This window comes from Engystomops pustulosus, chromosome 6 (assembly GCF_040894005.1).
Source record: "Engystomops pustulosus chromosome 6, aEngPut4.maternal, whole genome shotgun sequence".
NCBI classification, from domain to species: domain Eukaryota; kingdom Metazoa; phylum Chordata; class Amphibia; order Anura; family Leptodactylidae; genus Engystomops; species Engystomops pustulosus.
Window position 1 is genome coordinate 157,575,141 of NC_092416.1, and position 22,547 is coordinate 157,597,687.

General features: G+C 44.8%; 1 protein-coding gene across 2 annotated transcripts; it reads left to right on the forward strand.

Annotated features, from left to right (window-relative positions):
- The first annotated feature begins 5,302 nt into the window (after positions 1-5,302).
- Positions 5,303-19,488, forward strand: LOC140064791 (regulator of G-protein signaling 9-binding protein-like). 2 transcript variants are annotated; one of them, XM_072112024.1, is made up of 3 exons: positions 5,303-5,410; positions 11,022-11,320; positions 17,839-19,488. In XM_072112024.1, exons 2-3 carry the CDS (start codon positions 11,056-11,058, stop codon positions 18,369-18,371), a joined length of 798 nt encoding a protein of 265 aa, XP_071968125.1. In that variant the 5' UTR covers positions 5,303-5,410; positions 11,022-11,055; the 3' UTR covers positions 18,372-19,488. The 2 variants fall into 2 exon arrangements, with proteins under 2 accessions (XP_071968125.1, XP_071968124.1); XM_072112023.1 differs by lacking the exon at positions 5,303-5,410 and adding an exon at positions 9,945-10,187 and having other exon boundaries at positions 17,839-19,487.
- Positions 19,489-22,547: the final 3,059 nt, after the last annotated feature.

Below are 22,547 nucleotides of genomic sequence, written 5' to 3' on the forward strand. Positions count from 1 at the left end.
GCAGTGATTTATGATGACTGGAGGGCGGCCGGATTGCTGTGCACGTTACATAAGATGCTAATTAGAGAAGACTGATGGGATGTAAACATGGAGTCAGATGCGCTGAAGCTTCACCACAAATCTCTAGTAGTGCGGATTATATGATGTAATGCATCTACATCTCACTAATGTAAAACAAATAACATGTTTGTCATAAAGTGGTGGGAGACAGAGGCCTAGGGTCTAAAATATCAAAGAAGCAGGGATAATACACACAGTGATGTCACAGTACAGGGATAATACACACAGTGATGTCACAGTACAGGGATACTATACACAGTGATGTCACAGTACAGGGATACTATACACAGTGATGTCACAGTACAGAGATAATACACACAGTGATGTCACAGTACAGGGATGATACACACAGTGATGTCACAGTACAGGGATAATACACACAGTGATGTCACAGTACAGGGAAAATACACACAGCGATGTCACAGTACAGGAATAATACACACAGTGATGTCACAGTACAGGGATAATACACACAGTGATGTCACAGTACAGGGATAATACACATAGTGATGTCACAGTACAGGGATAATACACACAGTGATGTCACAGTACAGGGATAATATACACAGTGATGTCACAGTACAGGGATAATACACATAGTGATGTCACAGTACAGGGATAATGCACAAAGTGATGTCACAGTACAGGGATAATACACACAGTGATGTCACAGTACAGGGATAATACATACAGTGATGTTACAGTACAGGGATAATACATACAGTGATGTCACAGTACAGGGATAATGCACACAGTGATGTCACAGTACAGGGATAATACACATAGTGATGTCACAGTACAGGGATAATACACACAGTGATGTCACAGTACAGGGATAATACACATAGTGATGTCACAGTACAAGGATAATACACACAGTGATGGCACAGTACAGGGATAATACACATAGTGATGTCACAGTACAGGGATAATACACATAATGATGTCACAGTACAGGGATAATACACACAGTGATGTCACAGTGCAGGGATAATACTACACACAGTGATGTCACAGTACAGGGATAATACACACAGTGATATCACAGTACAGGGATAATACACACAGTGATATCACAGTACAGGGATAATACACACAGTGATATCACAGTACAGGGATAATACACACAGTGATGTCACAGTACAGGGATAATACACACAGTGATATCACAGTACAGGGATAATACACACAGTGATGTCACAGTACAGGGATAATACACACAGTGATGTCACAGTACAGGAGTAATACACACAGTGATCTCACAGCACAGCTATAATATATACAGGGACGTCATAGTACAGGTTCTAGTACAAGATATACAAACATCCAAATCCGATTTCCGCCGCGTGCATGCCGGCGCCGATGCGCCACAATCCAATCGCGTGCGCCAAAAACCCGGGGCAATACAGGGAAAATCGGTGCAAATCGAAATATTCGGGTAACACGTCGGGAAAACGTGAATCGGGCCCTTAGTAAATGACCCCCAATGAGTTGCAATGGGCCCCCTGGGTTGATGGGCCCCATAGTGTCTGCTATATCTGCTATCCTGGCAGTAACACTTATGGTGGATGGGCTTGCCTTGGCTTGGGCAGTTAGTTTGGGCATGTACACACCTCACAAAGGCAGGAACATACTATCTGAGAACGAGTAGGAGTATTATTTATGGTCATTATTATATGGCAGCATGTTTTTGAAGTGTTCTGGGCATAAAATCAAAAGTAAGACGCATTGGAACAGGCAGCAGAGCAGCGCAACTGAATTATGAGCGAGTGCAGCAGATCTCAAATCTCATTTATGAAGACTAATGTTTCAGCGGAGCAGCTGTCATCAAACATATTAGTACAAATCACATAATAAATACGTCTTCCATTATGGGGCAGTTATGTGACGCTTCACAATTAGATCTGTATAAAGACTGACAGATTCACGTAGCCGCTTACATCGCGCTGCAGATTCATTTAGGATCCTCTGGCACAGATAGGTAATGATGTCCAGGACTCTACTGTACAGGGAAATGCTGGATGCCACAAAAACATAATGGGGGTCATTTACTAAGGGCCCGATTCGCGGTTTCCCGACGTGTTAGCCGAATATTTCCGATTTGCGCCGATTTTCCTTGAATTGCCCCGGGATTTTGGCGCACGTGATCGGTTTGTGTCGCATCGGCGCTGGCATGCACGCGACGGAAATTGGGGGGGGGCAAACGGTAACCCGACGGATTCGGAAAAACCGCCGCATTTAAAAAAAAAAATGGTCGCACGGGCCATACATGCACCACGATGAAGACGATGAACTCCGGGGCACCTCGGCGGACTTCGGCGCAGCAGTGACACCTGGTGGACATCGTGCACAGGACCTTCATGAATCGCCGGAAGACCCGAACGCTCGTCAGAGAAGCCGCCGCTGGAACGCGAATGGACCGGGTAAGTAAATGTGCCCCAATGATTCACATTATAGTCAATTGGGGTCATCAGGATCAAATACCCTAAAAGGTATTTTACCCCAAAAGGGTTGTACCATCTGGACAAGGGTCTGTAACCAAGTATGATTGTTTTCCCCTATCCACAGGCTGCAGGATAGCAGATAACAATCTCATTGGTGATAGTCTAACCACTGGGACCCCCATCAATAATGAGAATGGAGCATGCATTCTGTTGCTCCATTCTTAACTAAAGGAGTGCTGGATATTGCCTGTGACTATTAGCTACAGGGGGCACTGTAACTATGGGCTACTTGGGAGCACTGTAATTATATTGACTACAGTGGGATAATTGTTACTATATTGGCTACTGTGAGGGCATTGATACTATATTGGCTACTTTAGCTGAACTGTTACTATAATGGCTACTGTAGGGGCTATGTAGCTATATTGGCTACTGTTGGGGCACTGTTACTGTAGTGGCTACTGTGGAGGCCATGTGACTATATTGGCTACTTTTAGAGCACTGTGACTATATTGGCTACTGTGGGACACTTACTGTATTATATTGGCTAATCTGAGAGAACTGTTACTATATAAGTTACTGTGGTGGCACTGCAGCTATATTGGCTACCGTTGGGGCACTGTGATTTTTTGCTATTGAGGGGTCCCTGTGACTATATTGGCTACTTTTGGATTACTGTGACTATATTGGCTACTTTTGGATTACTGTGACTATATTGGCTACTGTGAAACACTGTTATTATATTGGCTACAATGAGAGTGCTGTTACTATATTAGCTATTATGGTGGCACTGCAACAATATATTGGCTGCTGTGTGGGCACTGTGATTATTGGCAACTCTGGGGGCACTGGGACTATTGGCTACTATAGGAGAATGACTACTATGGGACACTGTATTCATATTGGCTACTGTAGAAGCACCGTTACTATATAAGATAGTGTGAAAGCATAACAGTGATCACTAGGGAAAAGGAATACATTTTGGCTACTGTTGGGGAACTGTGACTATAATGGCTACTATGGGAGCACTATTACCATATTGACTACTGTTGGGTCTCAGTGACTATATTGGCTACTTTTAGAGCACTGTGACTATATTGACTACTATGGTACACCGTATTCATATCAGCTACTGTAAAAGCACTGATAATATATTGGATACTGTGAGGGCAAAGCAGTGATCACTAGTGGAGCAAGAGAACAGTATTAAGTTTGCACTGTAAAAAACTGAGATGGCACTTTTTTTTTTTTTACAATTTACCAGATAAGGGGTATATACTATTATCATAAACCAGGGACACTTACTCATAGATCCAGACACTGTGACTGTGGTAAACTTCTTATATTTGTTGTCCGTAGCCTCCTTCCTTCTAATATCAAGTTTTATAATTATGCTAATGAGCCAGTCTGTTTCCACTGTCTCCCCTCCCCCTAGAAATATATATACGCTACACTGTCAGATACATCAAAAGACCTGACCCTCTTGATATATCGGATGGCACCAGAGATGTAGGGACTATACGCTGGTGTATGATAAATGTCCCCCTTTGTCTGTATCAATATTATTTGGCCTCTGGTCCTGTATCTATGTAATAAACTTGCAAAAATTTTTATGCAGTAATCTGGTCCTGAATCTAATTCCAACCTGCTTGGTTCCTGTACTGTATGTTTGTAAAAATCTTGGTTCTAGTACTTTTGCTATATAGTAGGCTTAGTTCAGGTAAGGTATGCATTATCCTTTGTTCTCTTAAAGGTATCTATGTAGTCATCATGGTTCGGGCGTCATAGATATCTATGGGGACATATATCGGCCAGGGAGTAACTAGAAGAGACAGGGGCCAATAGGGCCCACTTCCCCCTTAAAAAAATATACATATTTGCATACTCACACAGCATATACACAAATACAGCAAAATATATACACCATATATACGTACAGATACAATATATATATATATATATATATATATATATATATATATATATATATATGTATGTATATTATGTGTATATATTACATATATACAAATACATCTAACATATACACACCCAATACTAAAGATGCTGGGGCCCCCTGACACTGTGGGTCCCATAGCAGCTGCTACCCCTGTAGTTACTCCCCTGTATATTGGATATACGTCCCCATAATGGCAGTGTGAAAAGGGGCTTAGTGTCAGTTTACATGTCAGATTTTGTCAGAGAATTTCTGCGCCAAATTCTACTTTCCATTGATTTACTTAGAACATTGCTTCTCTTTTCCCCCGAAAATGCTGTCATTTTCTATTTGCAAAATCCTAAAGAAAAAGCTGCAATGGTTAAAATAATTACCGGAATTCATTGCAATATTTGACATGGGATTTGTTTCAATCCCATCCGCTACTGTTGTACTGCCGCAGGTGGCTTGACAGGGACTAACCTTCTACGATTCTAACCTGAGTGTCCCCTGCCGAAAAAGCAATGTTTTAATTAATTGACAGACTCCAAATTAATGAAGTAGTGTAAGCATCCTCTATAGACTGTAGACAGACACTGTCCGCACATTATAAGGCAGATGTACAGCGCCCCCCGGCTGTAGCACTAGGGTAGATGTGTGGGATGGTTAGAGGCAGGTGCAGCCTATGGAGAGCTTTTCTCCCAGGAATGTGAACTATTCTGAGCCTACAGGCCTGCATGTCCCTCTTCAGCTTGTTTATAATTAGGGAGAGTCAGCCCATAGGGACGCAGGAGGGGGATGTGTAGTGTCTTCCCAAAATAGATGCATTCCATGTGGGGAGAGAAGTAGGGTTTCAGAACAGAGGGAGGGATTAGAGAAGAAGGGAACAGAAGCACAAACATCCATGAACTAAGAAAAGTTATCATCTCCTCCAGCAGTAACTGATATATGGCCGCCAGGGAGAATATGATAGGTAGGACCATGTTATATAGCAGAAATGGGGGGCAAGGTCAGTGCTTTGTAGCTTCCCTAAAATAAAGCATTGCATTACTAAAACCAAGGAAATGTGCACGTCCTAGTCTAGGAAACAGAGGGTTATATTAGCATAGTGGATGGAGTCTTGCAAAATAATGTGTAACTATATATCGTCTTTATCTAAGCACAATTCCCATAACTTTCACTGCCTACGACTAACAAACCACTGAACGGCACGAAAACTGCACGAAATTTGGCTTATGTGGAACCTGTCAGCTTGAAAAAGCACCCCAAATTTATGAGCAGCATGTTATAGAGCAGGAAGAGCTGAGCAAATTGTATATCATGTATTATCTGCAAGAAGTATGTTATAGAGCAGCTGAACAAGTTGTATTTAGTGTCCTTTTTGAGGGCAGCATGTTATAGAGAAGGAGATTATAAGCAGATTGTACATAGTGGGGCACATTTACTAAGGACCTTGCGCGGCTGTGTGATGGTAGCACTATTCTTCACACAACACAAATTTCATCACTGAAAGGGGACTGTCAGACTGTGCGCCAAATTTTACATGCAAAGTCCGACAGAAATGTTAAAGGTGCACCATAAAAAAGTTGGTGCCCTTTGACAGGGCAGTGCAGGGGGCGCCAGATTCATGAAGAACTTGCGCTACTGAATCAGTCCTGAATCTGGCGCCCCCTGCACAATACACAGGCAACTGCACATAGTACACACTGCACTGTTTTGAGTAAATGTGTCCCAGTGTCTTTTCTGCAGGCAGTATGTTATAGAGCAGGAGGCACTAAGAAGGTTGTACATAGTGTCCTATCTGCAGGCAACATGTTAAAGAGCAGTAGCATTTTAGTAAATTGTACATAGTTTCCTATCTGCATGCAGCATGTTATAGAGCAGTAGTATCTTAGTAAATAGTACATAGTTTCCTATCTGCAGGTAGCATGTTACAGAGCAGGAGGAGCTGAGAAGATTGTACACAGTGCCCTATCTGCAGGCAGTATATTATAGAGCAGGAGCAGATTGTACATAGTGTCCTATATGCAGGCAGTATATAATAGAGCATGAGCTGCTGAGCAGGTTCTGCATAGTGTCCTATCTGCAGGTAGCATGTTTTAGAGCAGGAGGAAGATTGTGCATAGTGTCCTATCTGCAGGTAGCATGTTATAGGGCAGGAGCAGATTGTGCATAGTGTCCTATCTGCGGGTAGCATGTTATAGAGCATGAGGCGCTGAGCAGGTTCTACATAGTGTCCTATCTGCAGGTAGAAAGTTGTAGAGTAGGAACAGATTGTACATAGTGTCCTATTTGCAGGCAGTATATTATAGAGGAGGATGCACTGAGACGGTCCTATCTGCAGGCAGCATGTTGTATAGCAGGAGGAGCTGAGCAGATTGTACATAATGTCCTATCTGCAGGCAGCATGTTATAGAGCTGGAGGTGCTGAGCAGATTGTACATAGTGTCCTATCTGCAGGCAGCATGTTGTATAGCAGGAGGAGCTGAGCAGATTGTACATAATGTCCTATCTGCAGGCAGCATGTTGTATAGCAGGAGGAGCTGAGCAGATTGTACATAGTGTCCTATCTGCAGGCAGCATGTTATAGAGCAGGAGTAGATTGTACATAGTGTCCGATTACTGGGGGGCTGTAACCCTCAATAGTCTTTCAACTAGTAGAGCTCTAGAGCTGCTTTCGTGTTGTATATTGGCTGTAATAGTCACTATTGTTGGCATGCACTTTCCAGACTGACAATGTGACAGCTGTGCCATTTGTCGGCAATGATTTTCGGCAGGCTGTCAAACGTGCAATGCATGGAAAAATCTATCTGTTACTTCCAATGTTTTTATCCCTCTGATCCCTATTTATTCTGTTCACGCACTTCTATATACAAGCAGATAACATGACATGAAAGATGGACGAGTAGGTTTTCTGTGATATTGGTGCAGTTATTGAACTGAGGAAGGGGGTTAATAGCCGTCTGGTTGCCAGGTAACGGCGGTGCGAGGAGCAGCAGGTCTGGTGCGCTGCAGAGCTGTGTACTCCGTCTCCCACAAGCTGCAGCTTTTTCCAAAGCCGACAAGTACACTTCAATGGAAAAAAGAAAAGAGGGGAGTTGGCTGTAGGCTTCATGGAAAAGGAGGAAAACCCCTAAGGATATCCATTCATAGCATTCGGGGACCTATATTTACAACGTGCAGGCCCGGACATGTCTGCCAGAACAGGCTGGAGATGTCATCATCCGTCTCTATACACCAACATACTGCAAAGACGTGGCTTAGGGCGATGGCACACGTGGTGTTTTGAACGCGTTTCTGGGGCGTTTTTAAGCAGTCTGTCAAAAATTGCACACGTTTTTGACCAGTTTTAATGAAGATAATTGGTAAAACCTGTCAAAAACTGATGTGTTTTCAAGCGTTTTTATACGGACTGCTTAAAAAAGGACCAAAAACGCCACGTGTGCCATCACCCTTATGGGGCGTTAGAAGTGTTTTTTGGAGAAAAGTATATTGCCAACCTAACGTTGGGTTTAGGGATTCGATTATCAGATCATTGGGATCCAACTACTGCCACCTATTACCACGAAAATGCCATAACTTTATGAAGTTATTGCGATAACACTGTTTGGAGACTGTGAAGAGAGGACTCGGTCGGGTGACTTATGTATTATACAGCAGACACCCCCCTGCTAAGGGTGATGGCACACGTGGCGTTTTGAACCCGTTTTGGGGCCGTTTTTAAAGAAGTCCATCAAAAAACTCATGCGTTAAAAAAACATGGTTTTGACCAATTATCTTAATTGAAACTGGTCAAAAACGCATGCGGTTTTTGATGGACTGCTTAAAAAGGAGCCAAAAAAGCGTTCAAAACGCCACTTGTGCCATCACCCTAAGGGTGCTGTAACACGTGGCACTTTGACGTAGCGTTTAGAGCGCACAGGGCCATGCCACGGCTTGATCACATATGGGAGCACATTTACCAAGAACTTTGCCCCAGTTTTCTGTCAGACTTTGCGCGTTCTTTTAGGTGTAAACTGCTTGCACACATGCATGCAAATGTTTTATGGCGCAGATGCGCTAGCTACCATGTGATAGAAATCAGTGGGCGTTCTGGCACTCAGTCGGACCGTGCGCCAGATTTAATACGCAAAGTCTTTTGCACGCTTTATGTTAAAGGCAGAGAAAGTCGCGCCCACCGGGGCGGGCCTCGGCCCGATCGCATCGGCGTTTCTATGGAAACGGCTGCGATCGGGAACATCGGGACATCTGATGATGTCATCATGCCTGCCAGCTTCAAAGCTGCACATACCAGGGACAGAGGAGTAAGCACGACTGTTGTGGAACTGGGAAAGGTGAGTAACTGATGTTTTTTTTGTTTACTATAGAACAGTGATGGCGAACCTTTTAGAGACAGAGTGCCCAAACTACAACCAAAACCCACTTATTTACCATGAAGTGCCAACATTGCATTTGAAGCAGTAACTTACTGCTACCTGTGCTTCCACATCTTTCAATCGTATCAACTCCCTGAGGCCACCAATACAGTTGAAAAAAGGAGGGCACATTCAGACTATCATTGTAGCTTCTCTCCGGGGTCTCTCTGTACAGTAAGAATGGTGGGTCCAGCAGGATGACCTACAAAGATATTGCAGTTCTGTCAGAACCTTCTCACTTTTCCCACAGTTCCAAACAGACAATGAAGTGTCGCTTTAAAATAGCGCTGGGAGCAGCATCTCTTAAGCTTCCTGGGACTGCAGTGAGTTTTAGTCCTATTAGGTGAAGTCTGTCCTGGGGCGATGGTCTGAGTGCCCACAAAAATGGCACCCGTGCCATAGGTTCACCCCCACTGCTATAGAACATCAAGGTGAGGGGCCAAAATGTAAGAGAGGGGGGAGAGGACAAAAAAAGGGGTCCACAATGTGAAGGGGAGTAGGGGGGCCCCAATGTGAGGGAAAGGAGAAGAAGGGACACAACTTAAGGTGGGGGGAGGATAAATGTGGCCACAATGTGAGGGAAATGAGGAGAAGGGCCACAATGCAGGGGGAGGAAGATAAAAAGGGCTACAATGTAAGGGGGAGTAAAGGGACTACAATGTAAAGGAAAGGAGGATAGGGGCCAGAATGTAAGGGGAAGAGTATAAATGTGGCCACAATGTGAAGGGGGAGTAGAGGGGCCACAATGTGAGGGAAATGAGAAGGGCCACAATGTAAGGGGAGGAGGATAAAAGGGGCCACAATATAAGGAGAGGGTAGGAGTGCACAGGGAAAGTGACGGAGCTACAAATAAAGGGGCTCACTAAGTGAGGGACCATAAGAAAAGGGGGCATTATACATTGTCTGGGCCATTAAGATGGATAGTATACTTTGTGAGAATACTAAGAGTGGGATAAAGGGCAAAATAATATTCAGCAGCATGCTGCCTGCGACTCTTCTTTTATTTCAAAATTGGGAGATACCTTTACTGCTCCCTGACAGGAGACATGCAGCCTCTCTGTGGCACATGGTGCCGGGTCCATGGAGGAGGAGGGCGCGGGCTGCCCCCTCCCATAGGCGGCGGTGGGCGCGGGCCTGCAGCTCCGGAGGCGGCCCCTGTGCTCGGTGCTGTGGATTTCCCACACTGAGGGACGGAGCAGCTCCCCCGGGGAATCCGGCTCCATGAGGCTTTAGTCAGCAGAGCAGCTGCTTCCTGCCATTATCCTATTACACCCTCAGCCATAAGCCGCGGCTCGGGGAGGGATGTGACGGCCGATGCTGGTACCCACCGGCCAGGTAAGTGGCAGGCCGGGCACGGGATACAGGGGGCACCAGAGACTGGCATAGCCTGGGCAGAGATGGGACAGGACCCTGGCTGTAGGAAACTATGAGGACTGGCATTACAGGAGATTTTGTTTTATTCCAACATTCTAGAATTTTGGGTATGAGAGGTTTTCCTTCTCTGCAGCTCCCCTGGTTTTCATCCCTGCACCCCTTATGTGGGATTAGACCTGCAATGGATATAGGGTCTGTAATGTACTGCACCCCTATAACCTAGGCACCCCTTAAAGTCACACTCTGATCTGTAGAGCTGTTCTTATGGCTCCATCATTAATATAGTTCCCCCAAATCCTTTGCCCTTGCCGTACATCTGACCCATTCACATACGGGATGGATTGTGTGAATACGCCCTGATAGTGAATGTCACGCGGGCACGCTCTGCTATAATCCTGCTTATCACAGCCTGGAGTCTATGAATGGAGGACGGGCATTGTGCCATGCAGTAAAGACCCCCTTGTAATAATGGCTTTTCAGTGTTGTATGTGAAGTGGCAGCACATCCCTGCACCCGGGTGACATGTTGTGTTTACTACAGGATGGCAGGAGGTAAGGGTAAGGGTGAGGTCAGTGGGCAGATTAGCAGCGTGCATGTCACTGCCCTGTAAATATAGTAAAACCCATCAATGTGAGATGTCTGCGAGTCACCGCTGATCCCTATTATGTGCCCGCACCTTATCAGTGGGGGTGGTGCCCGTCTACAGATGCCAACAGGAATTATATAAAGTGTCAGGAGGGATTTGTAAATTTTAATAAAAAGTTTTATTAATTTTCTTTTTTTTTTTTTTGCCAGGTGCCTCCTATGCCAGGAAAGGGGCAGATTAAGCATGTCTGCCCAGGAAGGTGCCAGCCCGGCACCGGCTCACTTGCACCCCGTCACCAGAACGTTAACCCTGCGGGGGAAACGCGGGCATGTGACGGAGAGCAGCGGCCATGGCACGGTGGAGGACTGCAAGAAGGGACATAACTCATTGAATAAGGTGACGGCTTGTTATCGGCAGCTGGTGATGTGCGTGGGGGGCACGTCAGACTGCCCGCGCCTACGGGAGGAGCTGGAGGAGAGCAGGAAGAAAGCATTTGAGCTCAGCACAGGTGAGTGCACCCTGGGGGATAGTCTGCGTCTTACCTGCACTTGAACGTGCACGGTTCTCAGACCGCAAACAACAAATCCGTGGTCCACTTGTTCAGTCATCGGTGTATAATCCTTTTCTCATCCAGATGTCCTCAAAAGCGCTCCGTATGTCATCCGTAAAATGGAAGGCTGGCAAATAATGATTGCCCAGTCTCCTGAAGGGTCACATGATTGTGCTAAAAAGCAACTGATCCGCAAAAAGCACATGGATGATATCCGTATGTTTCACATTCCCATACACTTTCATAGGTTAGGCAAGAATAGGACCTGCTTTTGCGTCTCCTCACATTCATGTGTATGGGTCCATTGAAATGAATGTGCCAGTGTGACATCTGAAACAAAAAAAGTTACAAATAGCTATGGAGCCCCAATATTTATGTAAGCGATTTATATATTTCTATAGTCTCTACCTGGCCGGCTCTGCTCCAGCATTCTGGCATCATACTGTTTGCCCCGGCTCTGAAATGTGACCCATATGTCAGCCATATTTTAGAGAAGGAACATTAGGGACACCTGTATCATAGTCATCTATGATGCAATGAATCTCTGCTTACCTAGGAGAGCAGGGTCCTAAACAAGGACCACTAGAATCATAAAACCATCGTTCCCTTAATGGATTACAGACGATATATATGGTCTCAGGAGTATTCATGAGGAGTACGTGAGGAGTATTCATGAGGAGTACGAGGTCAGTGATTTGTCGCAGCACTTAGGCAACCATGAACCAGACGTAGTTAGTTCCAATATGGCTTTGTCTAAGGCTCCATGCACACAAACGTTTCGAACCACATGTACGAACGTCAGCTGGCATATGGCACGGCACGTTGAGCTCTATCTTTCGCTGTGCAGTTGTGTGACTGCCTATGTGTGTGTGTGGGGGGAGGGGGGGGCGGGTCTGCGCTCCTCACCCCTCCCCCTGCTACTTCCAGTTTTCATCCTGGACATAACATACGTTTGTGTATAAGGGGCCTAAGTCTCTGCTTAGGGGGAATGCCTGACAAAGATAGTGGCTCAGTGGTTAGCACTACAGCTTTGCAGCACTGGGGACCTGGGTTCAAGTACCAGGTCAACATCTGCAAAGAGTTTGTATGTTCTCTCCGTGTTTGCGTGGGTTTCCTCCGGGTCCTCCAGTTTCCTCCCACACTCCAAAAAACATACCGGTAGGTTGATTAGATTGAGAGCCCCATGGGGACAGGGACTGATTTCTCAAGCTCTATGCAGCGCTGCATAATCTGTGTGCGCTATATAAATAAATGATTATTATTAGGTACCTCATTGCAGTATACATTGTCCTATATGCCTCAGTCATTCTTCTGTGCTGCCGACATTGAGCCCTGTGTTGACAACATCTTAAAGGGAATGGGATACGTGGGATGCTTGTACTTGGCTGCTTATTGCTCTATTAAAACGATTTTGCTTCATTCCATCTCGCACAGATATGACGGTATAATGATGGCCGCCAGGCAGGATCCCTCAGCAAGTTAATATTAATAGCAGCTGGAGACTTTAATGGAATATTGTCCCTCATGGCAAAGAGAAGCCACGAAACAAATATTTTGGTAGCTAATTTATCAAGCGGAGACTTTTCTATTATGCTGTAGATTTAGTATGGCTACGTGATTAGAGGGGATAACATTTCTCTGCCGTCAGACGCTAAATGGTCTTTCAGCAGATAGAGATTCCCTCTAACCACTGATACACATGCATGCTCTGTTAGGCTGAGTGTGCATGTGTTTCTAAAAGGAGAATATATATCTGCCAAGTAGATCTTTTTGGAAGTGGCTATGATCCTTCTGAGGCTTTGATAAGTGTTATATGGTTGTCCACACCTGATGGCATTCATTGTCTCTGAATAGATTAAAGGGGATTTCTGTGTACTGTATATGGAAAATGCCCAGGTTGCCACAGCTGGAGTCTGTGGTGTCATGGGATGTGCCTCATCCAATGAGTGACCTCCTCGGGCCATGGAACAGGAAGTAAAATTCCCTGGGAAATGGACAGTGTTCCATGTCTTAGGAGGCCACACATTGGATGATGCAGGTCCTATGTGCCACCAAACTTGTGATCGAGTACAAGGACCTAAACAGGAGCTTTCCGAGCAACCGAGGAATTTTTTATCTTTAAAGGGAACCTGTCATCTAGTTTGGGGCTCCTAAATCACCAGCCTAGGTTCCTCAAACCTGGTGAATGGAGCAATGGGATGACTGACAAGGTTTAGCCATGATCATCTACAGCATAAAGACGTGCTGGTTACAGTTAAATACATTTATACCAATTTTAGATTAATGTACACCAATAATGATGTTGTACAGAGGTCGGCAGAGGCCCTGGTTTCGGTCCTGACCTGGCTCCCGAGACCCCCAACAAACCGCTTAAGGTGCTATAGACAAAATCACTATCTGGATCACAAATTTGTATAACATTTGATGGCAATTTCTGCATATTTGTCACCATTTCGTGTGCAGCTCCCCGGAGTGTGTGTAGATGCAAAGGTCGATGTATGTGCAGAGCTCTGGGAATAATAACAGAGACAAATCTTGAGAGACAAAGCATGATTCAGAGGGTGTGGGTGGACAGCCTGGAAACTAGATTAGAAAGCAATAGTATTGGAAGGAGATGATCGTCTAGGTGCTATTAACAGTGAAATATTGGAGCCCCATAAATGAAAGCCTCTGTTATTGTTTGCAAAGGCGATGGTCTGCACATGGTCCTCAGTATAGGAGGTCATCGCCATCATCATTCTCAGTATAGGAGGTCATCACCATCATCATTCTCAGTAAAGGAAGTCATCGTCCTCATTGTAGGAGGTCGCTGTCCTCCGTATAGGGCAGTGAGGGCGAACCTTTTAGAGACCAAGTGCCCAAACTACCACCAAAACCCACTTGTTTATCACCTAACTTATTGTTCCCAGCTCTGTCACAGCTTTCAATCGTATTAGCATCCTGAGGATGCCAATACAGTAGCTTGAGAAGAAGAATCACAGGGGCTTGGAAAAGCATCTGCAGTGATGGTCAACACCTTCTTCCTCCTCTTGTATACCCAGGGAGCTGAGGACGAGCCACCGTAAAATAGCGCAGCACATCCTGGACTTCATTGATACTGTGCTAGGGATCACAGCCTAAGTGCCCAAAAAGAGGGCTCCGAGTGCCACCCCTAGCACCCGTGCCATAGGTGCACCATCACTGGTATAGGGGGCCGCCCACAGTGTAGGGGGTCGCCGTCATTGTCCTCAGTGTAGGGGGTCGGCGTCATTGTCCTCAGTGTAGGGGGTCGCCGTCATTGTCCTCAGTGTAGGGGGTCGCCGTCATTGTCCTCAGTGTAGGGGGTCGCCGTCATTGTCCTCAGTGTAGGGGGTCGGCGTCATTGTCCTCAGTGTAGGGGGTCGCCGTCATAGTCCTCAGTGTAGGGGGTCGCCGTCATTGTCCTCAGTGTAGGGGGTCGCCGTCATTGTCCTCAGTGTAGGGGGTCGGCGTCATTGTCCTCAGTGTAGGGGGTCGCCGTCATTGTCCTCAGTGTAGGGGGTCGCCGTCATTGTCCTCAGTGTAGGGGGTCGCCGTCATTGTCCTCAGTGTAGGGGGTCGGCGTCATTGTCCTCAGTGTAGGGGGTCGCCGTCATTGTCCTCAGTGTAGGGGGTCGCCGTCATTGTCCTCAGTGTAGGGGGTCGCCGTCATTGTCCTCAGTGTAGGGGGTCGCCGTCATTGTCCTCAGTGTAGGGGGTCGCCATCATAGTCCTCAGTGTAAGGGGTCGCCGTCATCATTTCACAATTTGATTTGTGGGGTCTATGGTCCAAAAGTACCGTAAGCTGTCTTTTTTGATATTTTATTTAATGGGGATTCCCATAAGGGACATAGATCACAAGGGATAAATGTCTGATCTTGTGGGTCCCAAAGGAAACCTCAGAAGGGAAAAACCTGCACTCCCCTGTACTGCCTGTCCTGTGAGTAGGGAACAGCTGTCCTCTATGAGAAAACCCCTCGAAATCCCTTTCCATTCCACCTTTAATACACGTCTTTGTTATTTCATATCATTTCACCATTTTAGATAGGTTTTTTAAAATAAGGACGTTTTGCCAAGTTTTACCTCAAGCTTCACCATTGTGCCCATCATCAGTTTGATGCTTGAGCTAACAATAAAGTTACATGAGCAATTTATTTTTATTTCAATTTGACTGCATTTAGATTTTTTTTTTCTCCAGCTTCCCGGCACATTTCACAGAGTATCGAGCGCTGCTACTAGGAAGTTTAATTGTCTCACAGAAATTCAGCCCTCGTATGTAAATGGAAATTATAAAAACAAAAAATTTGAGGCTTTTTTGAAAACGAGAAGTATAAAGGGGTGTAAAGTGTAAAAAAGTGTTAAGGGGTCAAATAAAATAGATAGATTTTTTTTTGTCTCTGCAAACTCTTGTAAGACAGGACTCTCTCCAGCATTTTCCTTACCATACAGTAAAGTGCCGGAAATGCCGATCGACCTGCTTAAGCCTCTTGATGTATCTGGCCGGCAGCTGGAGGGCAAAACTACGCTAGGTCGGACCTGGCCTGTCGTTTTGCTTGGCTGGTTAAGGCCTCTTCCACATTAGCGTTTTTCACACGCGTGTTCTGCGCATGCTTTTGACGCGCAGAACTTGCATTGCACTCTGTCCCATTGTTTCCAGTGGCCTTGTCCTTATTTGCGTTTTGTTTCATGCGCGTGCATGCTTTTTTTTTCATGCGTTTCAAAATCGCAGGGTGCTCTACTTTTGCGTTTCACGCACCATTCTAGTCTATGGAGACGCATGAAAAACGCATTGCAATGCGAGTGCAGTGTGTTTTTCACGCATCAATTGCCATAGAAAAGATAGAGCTCAGTCCTGAGTCCTTTTCACGTTATCTGCGCATCAAAAACGCATTGAAATTGCATTGAAAACGCACGTGAAAAACTGAGACACTGAACAAACTCTGACTGAAAACTGATTGAACTCTGATGAAAAATGACAGTTTTTCACTGACCAAACCCTGATCGCCCCCTGATCAAACTCTGACGTGATCTGCAACGCAAGTGTGGAAGAGGTGAAGTCCTCCTGAAGATTGTGTTTTGCATAATTACAATGTATTAAAGTTACAGCTATAAGGTTGTATTCCAATAAATTATTTTTTATGTTACACCTAAATAACTTGGTTATTGTATCATCATGGTGATAGAAATCCTTATGATAACTGTAAATGTATCACTTAAAGGGAACCTGTCAACAGAAATTGAACTAATAAACCACTAGCAGTATGTTTCCAATCATCTGAACACCTTCCAGATTGTGTTTCTGTCATGACCCAGTGTGGTGGCAGCATCCAGAAAATCTACTTTGAAGTGAAAGGTAAACTGGTTGTATAAAGTCAAGGAGGCGGAGATTTTAACACTGAAGTCAAGCTCTCTCTTCCTCAGAAATCCTCTTCACTGTAATGGATGCACTGAAAACATCCATTGCATGATGTCAATCAAAGTTGAGGAGGTGTTCAGAGTTCCCCACCTTGACTTCAGTGTTAAACTCTCGGCCTCCTTGACTTAATACAACCAATTTACAGCTCACATCAAAGTTGATTTTCAGGTTGATGCCACCACACTGGAGCATGAAAGTGGTGGTAGTGGTTTAATAGGCCATTTGCTGATGACAGGTTCCCTTTAACCATGCCCCATGTATGTGGGAGTCACAGTTAGGAAAAACAGCCGACTCCACAACCCTGATTGGAAAAATAGGAGGTCTTCATCGTCATCTTCATTTCAAAATTAGATTTGTGGGGTTTATAGTCTGTTTTGATATTTCCTTTTTGTGTTAAAGGGAGATTCCCATAAGGCAGTGGTGGCGAACCTATGGCACGGGTGCAAGAGATGGCACTCACAGCCTTTTATGTGAGCACCCAGCACAGAATTTACCAGATAGGACTCATGGCTTCCTCCTGCAGTCCAAGAAAACCCAGGACGTGCCACGCTCAGTGCTATTTGAAAGTGACACCTACTTGGCTGCCAGGACTACAGGAGGAGAGAGAAGGTGTGCTCAGAGATTATCATTGGAGCTCCTGCTTTGGGTCCCTTGATTCTTCCTTTTCAGGGGGCACTGGAGGGAAGCTACAATCCAGATGTCTCCTGCTTTCTATTGCATTGGTGTCCTCGGGACACCAATACGATTGAAACTTGTGATACAGCAGAGATCAATAGGTAACGGCTAGGTAGTCTGTAATGTAATATTATATTGTATATGTCCCCTATGATTTGTAAAGCGCTGCAGAATATGATGGCGCTATATAAATAAAGATTATTATTATTATAAGAGTCTCAGTGGGACACAGTGTAGATGCACTTTGCTCCCACTGTGTGATCTATAAACCAGTCCTGTAACCCCCTCCAGAAATAGCACGCCCACGACCCATAACCATTTGGTTGTAGACAATGTTATCATTTTTTATGTTTCTTCTACATTTAATCCAATCTCTCTTCACCCACAGATCTGATGAACTCCTTGATGGTCTTGTTGATGGAGCAAGAGGTGACCCAGGAGGACAGGGTGGAGCTGGAACGAACCTGGGTGCTATTCCTCTCCACCCTGGAGCTCTTCCAGCAGGATCTGTGTAAGGCGCACCACCTCTGCCAGCTCTTTCCTATGCATGGTCGTCGAAAAAGACTGGTCAACACTGGGGTCATAGGTAAAACCTCAGAAGTTGCTTATCGAGCACGCAACATCAAGTCTCCCAGCAGCAGCCGAGTACGAGATAGCACCCAAAGAACGGATCGACCCTGCTCCCCGGATCTCGCCGGTCAGATCGAGCATGTGGAGAGGATGCTCCACGATATGCAAATGAAAGTCAGCATTCCCATATGGACAGTAGAAGCCACGGAGGAGGCCTGGGCAGAGATCACCTCCACCTGTGACCTGGATGAGGGCTCGGACAATGAGATACTGGCTGGGGAAGATATCTCCAGCAGGGGCTGTTGTGCCCATCGGCAGTCGCTGGCCCGGCCTCTATGTATGGTTTCATAACAAACATCTTTTATTGAGTTTTCACATAAACAACTGGTTACGGGGGGCCCACAATATGTGAATAGGAAAGCAGAAGGGGGTGCTATATCGATTTGGTGTAATCTGGGTTCACATCATAAAATCAACCATGTGAAGTGATCTCAGACACTTGAGGACCACCATGTGGGACAGTAATGAATTTCAATATCTGCTCCTCCCAAAAGATGCATAGTGTGAGGACAATCAAGAATGGTGTATATATCCGTATATAATCAGCGCCTCGGACCTTGGAGTGAGCTGAACGGCATAATCCATTACAAGGCATGCATGGAGTCTTCCTCAGGGTCCGTACTTAATTCAGCACTTACTGGAAGACCTTCTCAGTCTCGTTAGCGTTCTTCGTTAATCACCTCCTGATGCGTAGCTTTCGGTCCGTGTCACCCCTGTATTTGTGTACACATTAGCGTTGTGGCTGTGCTAAATGTTCACCGAAAATTTCACCCTAAATCAGGGAATTGTGTAAATTGTGTGTTTTAGTTGGAATATCATGGGAGACATCTGACCGTAACTAACCTTAAGGGACCAAGTTGACCTTTGTTTGTCGTGTAGCTGGTATCCGTCAATGTACACCCCAATAATTATCCATAAGGCGGCCTGATACATTGTGCTACATGGTGCCCAGATAATAGTCCTATACCTTGTCCGGTCCAGAGTGTCTACAGTCTAGCTACAAAGCTCTAAATATTCTAGTTTTCTCCATGTAAGTTGGATTTTTTTTCATTTCTGTTTGATCACTGATCGGATTTGAAGGAAAGGAATGGATCCAGATGTCTGCACTCTCCAAAATTTGTTCTGTTTAAGGAACCGCACTATATCCGTGTTCACAATCTTCCATACTGTAATCATGGCACAAGTAATGTGAACTGGGGCAAGGGGAAGCAATGATGTATCCTGTGTGTACCCCATGATTTGTAATGTACTATGGAATATGATGGCGCTATATAAAGATTTACTATTTATGTACCTGAAAAGCTCTATGGCAGTGTTTAGTGGGGCACCCCTCATTAGCTGGATCAGTCATAAGCATATACTGGTACTCTATATCCCTTTTTAATTATCCCAAATTTTGCTCACAATGTCTTATAACTAAGGCAGTTCATAAAATGTCTGCCTTAATTTTTTATTTTTTTTTGGTGGGGGGGGGGGGTGGAGAAGGGTCCCCTTGTACTATTAGGCTCTATGGAAACCTGTCAATACTTGTTTTTAGGAAAAAGGTGGTGAGGTCTAATAATTGTCTCCATGGTAGGCAAAGGCTGCAAAGAACCTGCATCACTCATAGACTAAGGCTGCAAGGAGCTTAGGGCAGTGAAGGGTCTAATATCTTTATTACAGGCGACATAGGGCAATGAATACCCTAATGCTAGCATCACAGGTTGCCAAGGGCAGAGAAGAGCCTAATGTCAGCATCACAAGTGGATTAGGACAACAGAGACATTAAGGGGTTGATATCTCCCTGGTGGCCCAGGGCAGTAAAGGGTTTGACAGTAGAGGTTGGACTTAAAGGGAACCTGTCATTGGATGTACACGTGCAACTGTGCTGACAGGTTCACTTTAAGTCCTACCTCTACTGACAAACCCTTTACTGCTCTGGGCCACCAGGGAGATATCAAACCCATATAGATTCCTATAGAGCCCTATTAACTCAACGACCCCTTTTAGCTAAAAATGTTTTGCTTACATCCACATAAATCATATTATATTCCCTGGCATCAGAGAGGGGCGTGTCCTGCTCATCCGGCCCCTCCCATCTAAGCCTTCCCATGCCATTTGCCTCCTTACTGGTCAAAGTTTATGTCATGTGACCAGAGTGACATCTTCTCAGGTCCTTTAGCCTCTTAACAATAGCAAACTACCACATGCATGTATCTGACTGCATGAAGTCACAGCAGCTTCCATGGACATCTACTCCTCGCCATCCTCCATGGAGGCTGCTGTGATTTCATGTGATCACATACATGGTGTACAGTTTGCTATTTTAAGAAGGCTAAAGGACCTGCGATAAAGTCACTGGTCACATGTTATGAATGTAACACTGTACTGTGTAAAAAAAATTGACACGATTTGAAGAGACACAAAGCTGTCAGTCACAATAATGGGGCGTGGCTCACTGCCAGCCTGAGAGAGAGAGAGAAGAGTCACAGATACCAGACATGAGTCAGAAAAGCTAATTTCAGAAACACGCCTGTAATTAAGGTACAGAGCCTCACTGGCAGCTAATTTTAGGTGATATGGGGAGGACTTGTAACCCTTTATCAGCAGACATTTTTAGTAAGGGCGCAAAATCTGCTGTTTACATATAAAGCAATACACACACCACAATACAACCTGTACAATCTATCTTTTAAGATGAAATGGTAATTGGCTGTCAAAATGTCCTTTATTTTCTTTTTTTAAGTTTTTTGCTATTTCCTGGGATGTTAATTTTCTTAAGGATAAATCATCAATTTATCAGTGGAAATCTGATGTCTGAGACCCTTTAGTGGAGTAAAAATCCCCTTGCAGAGGGTAAATCCTACTAATTTGCCAAATATTTTAAAAGTAGTTTGACATCTGTTTTATTTAGAGGGTTTGGTCTAAATCCTAGTTTCCTAGGATTGGTCCAATTCCTTACTAGGGTCACCCATATTGTTCTTACCCTGGTACACGTTCCACTTCTTCCCATTGGTGCCTGGGGACAAAAAAGATCCAAATCCAGTTTGGTAGACACGAAATAATGGAAGGGGGAGGCTACACTATAGTTTATATTTTCCTGGTCATTGCCATGGCAACAAAGAAGGAAGAAACATTTCTAACATTCCTGTCTACAAGAACGGAAAGTGTGGAAAACAAGTTGTAATAAAGTCTGGCAGTCCATAAAGCTTTGCTGAAATCCATAGAACATCAGGAAAATAGAGATTTATAGGATTATATACTTAAGAGATTGTAAAAATGTATAGAATTACGGGTCCCAATCTAGTGTATACAATGTAAATAAACCAAGATATCTGTAATGTAGATGCGCAGATTACAGCTGCAGGACCTGTACTCCCTCTCTTGCGTTGAGATGGACTTTAGTATCATTTATGACCAAATTGTAAAATGTGACTTAAAATCTTAATTAGAAAGATCTTCTTTATAATCTGACACATCCTGGAGCTTCTGTCTTGTTGCTAGCAAGATGGAATCCAGCAAAGATCTGAAAAGCAGATGTGGAATGTGATCCTGTGGAATTAGAGAGACTCTTGCCATTATAGGGCATATAGGGTTAGGAGTGAGATAACAAGACCAAAGTCCATCCCAACAGGATCCCTACAGCTCAGATCATGTGACTTCAGGAACAGGAACGCTGCAGATTATGGCTACATTCACACGATGTATGCCTGACGTACTGTAGTACAGTGGGCACACATCAGCGCCGGAGAGAGGAGGAGGGGGCATACCTCACATACCGCTCCCGTGCGGCGCAGTGCCCCCATTGCCGTCTATAGGGGACGTATCTACGTCTCCCATACGTTCGTGTGAATATAGCCTTAATCTATTGGGAAACCCTACTACATCTGGTCCTCTGCACTTGCTATGCTCCTACCGACTACAAACAGTCCTAGGGTTACGAGGAACATAGGTTCTTTAGGTTTGTTCTTAAATTGAATTTGTATGTAAATCGGATCTGTATATTTTATCATTGTAATTCTTTGTCTGTAAGTCGGGTGTCCTTAAGTAGGGGACCGCCTGTACTTGTATTCCCAGACATCAGAGAACATCTACAGCGTCTCGAATTTGCAGATCTCGACTTTTGCTAATATGAAGTTACATGATCTTTTATTTGGCCAATTAAATCAATTTGCAACGTTGAAAAGCAGAAATCAGACACTTTCATCACAAAGTCTGTCATTATATGCGTCCCGGGAGGTTCCATCCACAAGCCGAGCATTACACTAATTGAGATAGTCTGGCTGCGTACACCGGGGAGAGACCATTACTGTCTTAATCAAAGTGCGTAGAAAGCCTCTGTTCTACTAATACTGGGCTGCGGATCAATACTCTGCGTAAGTGGAAAGAAATTGGATCAGGTAAACAAGAGCGACCCAGACCAACGCTGCAACCATAGCCATCCGTTTTTCTTGGATCCTCGTGTACTATTGTCTATGAGTGATCCGT